Below are 7,500 nucleotides of genomic sequence, written 5' to 3' on the forward strand. Positions count from 1 at the left end.
AGTTTTCTCAGCTGTTGCTTTAAGGCCGTCACCATAAATCACATTTGATCTGTTTAATTATAATTATTTATTATTTCAGAAAACACGCTGAAATATTCCTGATGCTTGTGATGCTCTTCCACGTGAGTGTCCATTAAAGATATCGGAAAAAGTCTGTGATGAAACACTCAAACAGAAGCTGAATCACTGAATCTAGGAGGTGTTTCTTTGGGCGTGGCCTAATATGCTAATCAGAAACCTGATTGACAAATATCATACAATAATATTAGTGTTAAATGTTCAACAAACCTGAAACAACACTAAATCAATCAGGTCAGTCAAACTGTCCTGGTGGGTGTGGCTTAATATGATAATGAGCAAATTGTTTGATTGATGACATTCGTGATGAGACTCCATTAAACTTAACGCAACAGCACTCCAATGGGTGTTTGTTCAATGCACAGTGGAGTGTTTGGGTGTACAAAGGCTATGCCCCTTCACTAAGACTAAAAGATACAGATGCCACACCTTTTTTCACTGGGATTGGCAGATTGAATGACCACGCCTCCTTCACTGATTGTCTTTTTTATGTTTTTAGGCGATGTGATCGTTTACATAAACGAGGTGTGTGTTCTCGGAACGACTCACGCCGACGTGGTGAAGCTATTCCAGTCTGTGCCCATCGGGCAAAGCGTGACTCTGGCACTTTGCCGTGGATACCCTTTACCCTACGATGCGGAGGATTCAGGAAACACCATGATCTCGCCTTTGGGCCTTATAGGAGATCGCCCCCTGCTGCTTAACGGGCGCAACTGCACCACGTATGACACATATATGGAGTACTTGAGCCGCACCGCACACTTCTTGGATGACGGCGTCTCGCTGGCTTCCTCGGGGACCGAGTTGATTGGCGTTAGCATCGTGAAGGGGCCAGATGGATTTGGCTTCACCGTCGCAGACAGTGACGGAGGTCAGAGGGTAAAGCAGGTTCTAGAGCCTCAGCGATGCCCAAGTCTGTGCGAAGGAGACCTGATCGTGGAGATCAACCAGCGGCCGGCCCTCACCCTTTCTCACACACGAGTGGTGGAGATGCTCAAGGAGTGTGCCGTTGGGGCCGAGGCCACCCTGCTAGTACAGAGAGAGAGAGGTAAGAGAGAAATGTTGAAATCAAGAAAGCTTGGCTTCCACTGTGTTGTTTTGTTTGTGGGAAGTGCTAGTGTAGTGGTTAAGGCTCTGGGAAGGTCAGGGGTTCAAGCCCCAGTATCGCCAAGCTGCTATTCTTGGGGCCCTTAATAAGGCCCTTAACCCTCTTCATGGCTGGCTTTACCCCCAGCTTTTTAACATTGCTGGAAAATGCGAAGAAAGTATTTTACTATACAGTAAAGTCCATGTGACAAGTATAAAGCTTCTTTACCCTTTTATTTTGAAGGTCAGTTTGCTGTTTGTCTTTCGATCCCCATCCTGAGTACACTGGAAGTGCATTCGCGCTCAATGTGACGCAATAAATTCTTCAAGATTTAGACAGACTTTCTGCTTGCTCCTGGTTGCCCCTAACAATTTGCTGAATCATACCCTCTGAAAGTCTCAGGTCGTGTTTCAGTCAAGGCCACTCTTTAGCATTCCCCAAACGTCACCGCTCCGTGATTAGCGCATTTACAAAGCCTGTAAAAATAGATCCTGACGCAGTCATTCTGATGGGGTATTAATATCCTCTGGCTTTATTTCCTCCACAGGGGGTTTTTTCACTGCAGGGGAGACTCGCGTTATAATGAGATACGACGCAGTTACAAGCTGCTATCTGTCCAATGCACATTGTAGATAAAATTCATTTGTCAGTGACGTTTTCTGAATTACTTTAGCAGTCATTAAGAAAGTGCTTTAAAAGCTTAAATGGAAGCAGAGCTGTAATAAGTCTTGGTTAGTTCTATTATTTATGGATCGGACTTGTTCTCAGTTCCTGTTTTAGCAGCTTTAATTCTTTATTATTGTAACTGTTTAGGATGCTAATCCCAAGGTTCTTTTTAGTTCTTCTCGGTAGTCCTGGTTCTAATTCTTGGTTATATCCATCAGTAAAGGCTTTATTTCTTTGTTGGTCTTGGTTGGGTGCCTCTTTATGGCTTTTCTACTTGATTAGTCCCAGTCCTGAAGGCTCAAAGTGTTTTTAGATCCATGTGTTAGAGCGCTGTCTTTTTTTATGGTTGGGTCCAATATTCAAGGTCTCATATATTGGGGTAGTGGGAGCTCATTGGTTAAGACTTTTGGTTAGCCTTTTCATTGGAAGGTCATGAGTTCAAATCCCACCTATCAAGCTGCCACTGCCATTCTTATGAGCAGGACTCTTCACCCCTAACTGCTTAGTTGTGTAAATGATAATTGCTCTGGTTTCAGGTGTCTGCTAAAAGAGATCAATGTAAATGTTGATTACGTTCACTGTTCCCAGTTTCAACAGTTTTAGATCTCAGTAGGTTCCATTCCTTACAGGTTTAACTCTTAATTATTTCAAGATTTTAAAGTTCGAATTTCTGGCAAGTCCCAGACATTTAGTACAGTGGCCGAGAAGTGGAAAAGAAATGAACAAATCAGAAAAACAAATTAACCAATGCAAAAACATAAAAAAAGAATTCAGAAAACAAATAAATTCAAAAAACGGTCCGTGTAACTTTCATTTTAGAAAAAGTAAAAAAATACTTGGAAAAGTATATATTTTTTTCTCCATTTTGGCCTTTTGGCTATCCACACCGAGACTGCATTTTTATTTAAAAACGTCGCTTTTTAAAAACCTTGTGTGTCCAAAGTGAATACATTTAAAAACGCAGTGTTAAGCATCGGATCATGGACTGTTACATTTACATTTACATTTACATTTGCTGCATTTAGCAGACGCCCTTACCCAGAGCGACGTACAAAAGTGCTTTAAATCTCTAGTAATGAATAAAACTACACTGGTACGCAAGATTACAAACTCAATATAAATATAACTCGAATTCTACAAACTTGGAAAGTGCTAATTTAGGTATTTCAGGAAGAGGAAGATTTTCAGTCGTCGCTGAAGATAGTCAGGGACTCTGCTGTATGGACATCTAGGGGAAGTTCATTTCACCTCGGTGCCAGAACAGAGAAGAGCCTTGAAGTGTACTTACCTCTCATTCTGAGAGAAGGTGGTACCAGTCGAGCAGTGCTGGAGGATCTCAGACAGCGTTAAAAGGGATGGAAAGATTCGGAGATTCGCATCAGTGCATCGGCATACAACTTAGCGGTGATGCAACGATTTAAAAAAGTATGTTTTTTTAACGGATTTGTTGAACAATTTATTTGTTTTTAACAAATAAAATGTATTGAAATGTATTTTTCAAGTTGCTGTTGTACTTTTATTATTTAGAAAGTGACCAATAATTTGTCGCTAAACCGTTTCTCGAGCTCGTTCTCTCGGCACCGCTGATGCTACGTGAAATTGCGCATCGCAACACTACGGAGACCGAGACGTGTCCTGAGAGTCACATAGAGTACAGATTAACATGGCAGAGGTAGAGCTGTAACTTCCTGCAGACAAAAGTCAGAAGGCACTTAAGTAAATTGATGATTTGCTGTCTGTCTGAACCAAATCAATAAAAGTGAACTATTTGTACCATTTCGAATGTCAGAGCATCAGATTTTTACTTTTACATCGTATTGCGTTGACTCACATTGCGTTGAATCTGCAGGTGTTTCTTACCGCTCGTTCCGTCTGGCTCCGCCCTCCACTTGCACACCGCCGGTACAGTATCGTTGACTGTGTATCGACATGCGAATCGCATCGGCCTCAGTTATGAAGATGGCGGATGGCATTGTACATTAATTTAGCAATTTTTATATTATTAGTAGTTTTGTAAGGCAAAGTCATCAGCAGGATACTATTCTTTGAAGCGGTCCAATATTTTGGCGTATTCCTTTTCGAAGCATCTCCCAGTCTATATTTTCACTCGCTTTCGCAAATTTGCAACTCGCTTTTTGCATCGGCGTCTTTTCCGCGGCGTTTGAAAGAGGCGGAAACTTGAGGCGAGCTCAAAGGTCAACGTTTTGACACCGTTGTAGAGATCCGGCGCACATCGCAGAACGTCCTTGACACGCTTCGGAAAGATGACTTCCAGGACAGTGTGTAGATAAATAAAGTATTTTCTTGTAAACAGAGCGAGTCTCGAAACGTTTTGATACCATCTCGTACATGTTCATGTCAGGCTGTAGGGTTGTTACTCATGGCTAAGTCGACGCTCTGAGAACTGGTCAGTCTCAGTCTTTCGAGATGGAACACTTGGTTTAGTCCGGGCTTTAGATCTCTGACACTTTCAGTTTTTATTTATTTATATTTTGGGGAATATCTTCCTAGTCCCAGGCCTTGGATTTTTTTCTCTTGTGTAAAGGCGCTGATTGCATAGGGATCAGTTCGTAGGCACATGGTCTCTGTTTAAGCCTCTCTGAGTGAGGAAGCTTGAGATAAGAAGGGAGCTGGATGTGAGAAATACGTCATGATTTCATATTTTGTTCCAGAAGCAGAGTCTGATAATCATAGAAGCAGAGTTGATGATAATCTGAATTTCCAAAGCTGTCACAGGAAGTGCATGTTCTCCTGAATCACGAAAAAGCTCTGTGTTCAGTTTAATCCCCTGAGATTTGTTATAGTTTGTGAAGGAATCACAGCAGGAATGTCAGCGATTAGTCAACACCTACAGCGCACACAGGATACAGTCCTGTCATGTGCTGGAATGTTGAAATTTGATGAGCGACGATGTTAATTGAGTGAAAACACTGGAGAAAGAGAGGTGACGTCTTACATAAAATCGAGACAAAACACGTGAGAATCGTGGCCTTTTCATGGATATTTGATTATAGACAACAGAAATGAGCGAATGCAGTGAAGGACACGGGATCTGCCCATTTGTAAGTATAATCAAGGAGGCGTGGCCTCTGCACCCATCAGTCCTAATGAAGGGGGTGTGGCTTATGAGTGTGCACCCTATCACTTTACTTGAAGGAGGTGTGGCCTCTGTGTGTGTTCTTCCACTTTAATTATAGGGGTGTGGCCCCTGTGTGTGTGTTCCATCATTTTAATTAAAGGAGGTGTGTCCTTTGTGTGTGTTTTGTCACTGTATTTAAAGGAGGCGTGGCCTATTTGTGTGTTCTGTAACTTTAATTGAATGAGGCGTGGTTTCTGATTGTGTCCTGTCACATTTCTTGAAGGAGGTGTGGCCTTTGTGTGTGTTCTGTCACTTTAATTAAAGGAGGTGTGGCCTCTGTGTGTGTTCTGTCACTTTAATTATAGGGGTGTGGCCTCTGTGTGTGTTCCATCATTTTAATTAAAGGAGGTGTGTCCTTTGTGTGTTTTGTCACTTTATTTAAAAGAGGCGTGGCCTATGTGTGTGTTCTGTCACTTTAATTGAAGGAGGAGTGGCTTTTGATTGTGTCCTGTCACATTCCTTGAAGGGGGCATTTCCTCTGTGTGTGTTCTGTCACTTTAATTGAAGGAGGCATGGCTTATGAGTGTATGCCTGTCACATTAATTGAAGGGAGCGTGGTCTTTGTGTGTGTTCTGTCACTTTAATTAAAGGGGGTGTGGCTTACAAGTGTGTTCTGTCACTTTAATTAAAGGAGGCGTGGCTTCTGATTTTGCCCTGTCACTTTAATTGTAGGAGGCGTGGCCTCTGTGCTTATTCAACTTTTGTGTGTGTGTGTGTGTGTGTGTGTGTGTGTGTGTGTGTGTGTTGTGAGACTGAAGTGTTAGCATAGCATCTGTCAGTGTGCTAAGCCTGGACATGCTAACAGACTGCCCTATGCTAGTCGCGTGTAAACCGTCTGTTGGTGTGTGATGGTGTGATTAGCATATGAGAGAAAGGTCAAAACACACACACACACACACACACACACACACACACACACACACACACACACACACACACACACACACTGATTATGTCAGTCTGGAACTGAGAATGCCCAGCGTACAGTTCCAGCTTCAGGTTCTAGCGTTATTTGTGAAGTGGAGGTTTTAGCTGCTTTCTGATGCACCCAAGTTCTGGTTTTCTATTAGCACCAAGTATCTCAAGGTTTTTATCAGGTCCAGGTTCTAGCTGTATGGTTGAGTTTTTTTCAGATTCTGGTTGTAGACCTCAACCAGGTACATGTTCTACTGTAGATCTCTACCAGGTTCAGGTTCTCGCTCTAGTATCAGGTTCCAGCTTACATCTTTATTTCTTAATCAAGTCCAGATCCTTGGTGTAGTTCTCTGGTCCAGGTTCTGCTTGGTGCCCAATGTTTAGAGGTACTGAGTTATGAACCAAACTCTGGATTCCTTGTCCATCTCCCTCACTTCTACTGTTCTCTTTTTTCATTTTCTCATCTTTCATTCATGTCTTTTTGGAATTTACAGTAGATCCCATTTCCCTCATTTTTTTGCTGTTCCTGCCTGAGGTTCTGTAAATTCAACAGACTGTGGTGTTGAGATCTTCTCATTCGCCGTCAGCAGGTCTTTAATTGTTCACAGATGGAGTTTTGGTTTTACTGGCACTGGTGCAATGATCTGGACCTGAGTCAGCATTCTGAAGCCAGACTCTCTCTCTCTCTCTCTCTCTCTCTCTCTCTCTCTCTCCACCTCTCTCTCTCTCTCTCTCTCTCTCTCTCTCTCTCTCTCTCTCTCTCTCCACCTCTCCCCCCCCCCCCTCTCTCTCTCTCTCTCTCTCTCTCTCTCTCTCTCTCTCTCTCTCTCTCAGAACCAGACATTCTCTCACTGCATTTTGAAATCAAGGCTTTCTTAATACAGCGCCATCTGGTGGCGGCTTTCAGATTGTCAGGAAATTACTAGAAATGCACGTATTCTTCAGAACAACACTGCGAGTGAGAAGATCAGTACACACAGTACATAAACTGTTTGTAGGTTCAGATTCTACATTTAGTATTTTATCTTCTCAAAGTTCATCTATCTGCCTCAGGTTCTAACTTTAGTTTTTTATCTCTACACATTCAAGTTCTATTTTTTTATCTTCTCCAGGACCCACATTTAGTCCTTTATCACTTCTAGGTTCTTTATCCTCTCCAGGTTCAGGCTCTTTAGTTCTTTATCTCCTCTATGTTCTACCTTTAGTCTGTTCAAGCTCTAGTTCTATAAGCTTTGCTTCTTGATCTCCACCAGGTTCCAGCATTAATTCTTCATCTCCTCCAGGATCTAACTTGAGTCGCTACAGTAGCAGTCCCAGACCAATCAAGGATTGTGTGTGTGTGTGTGTGTGTGTGTGTGTGTGTGTGTGTGTGTGTGTGTGTCTGTGTCTGTGTGTCTGTGTGTCTATGTGTCTATGTGTCTGTGTGTGTGTGTGTGTGTGTGTGTGTGTGTGTCTGTGTGTCTGTGTGTGTGTGTGTGTGTGTGTCTGTCTGTGTGTGTGTGTGTGTGTGTGTGTGTGTGTGTGTGTGTGTGTGTGTGTGTGTGTGTGTGTGTGTGTGTGTGGGGAGAAGTGTCGCACAGCTCCAGGTTGTTTTAGGAATACAGATTATTTTGTA

At 42.7% G+C, this 7,500-nt stretch overlaps 1 protein-coding gene across 1 annotated transcript in view; it reads left to right on the top strand.

Annotated features, from left to right (window-relative positions):
- Positions 1-7,500, top strand: part of magi2a (membrane associated guanylate kinase, WW and PDZ domain containing 2a) — a 104,046-nt gene that overhangs the window by 77,627 nt on the left and 18,919 nt on the right. Inside the window, 1 exon segment of the mRNA XM_046873366.1 lies at positions 578-1,126. Within this exon segment, the coding sequence (XP_046729322.1) occupies positions 578-1,126 (549 nt within the window).

This window comes from Silurus meridionalis, chromosome 18 (assembly GCF_014805685.1).
Source record: "Silurus meridionalis isolate SWU-2019-XX chromosome 18, ASM1480568v1, whole genome shotgun sequence".
Classification (NCBI taxonomy): Eukaryota; Metazoa; Chordata; class Actinopteri; order Siluriformes; family Siluridae; genus Silurus; species Silurus meridionalis.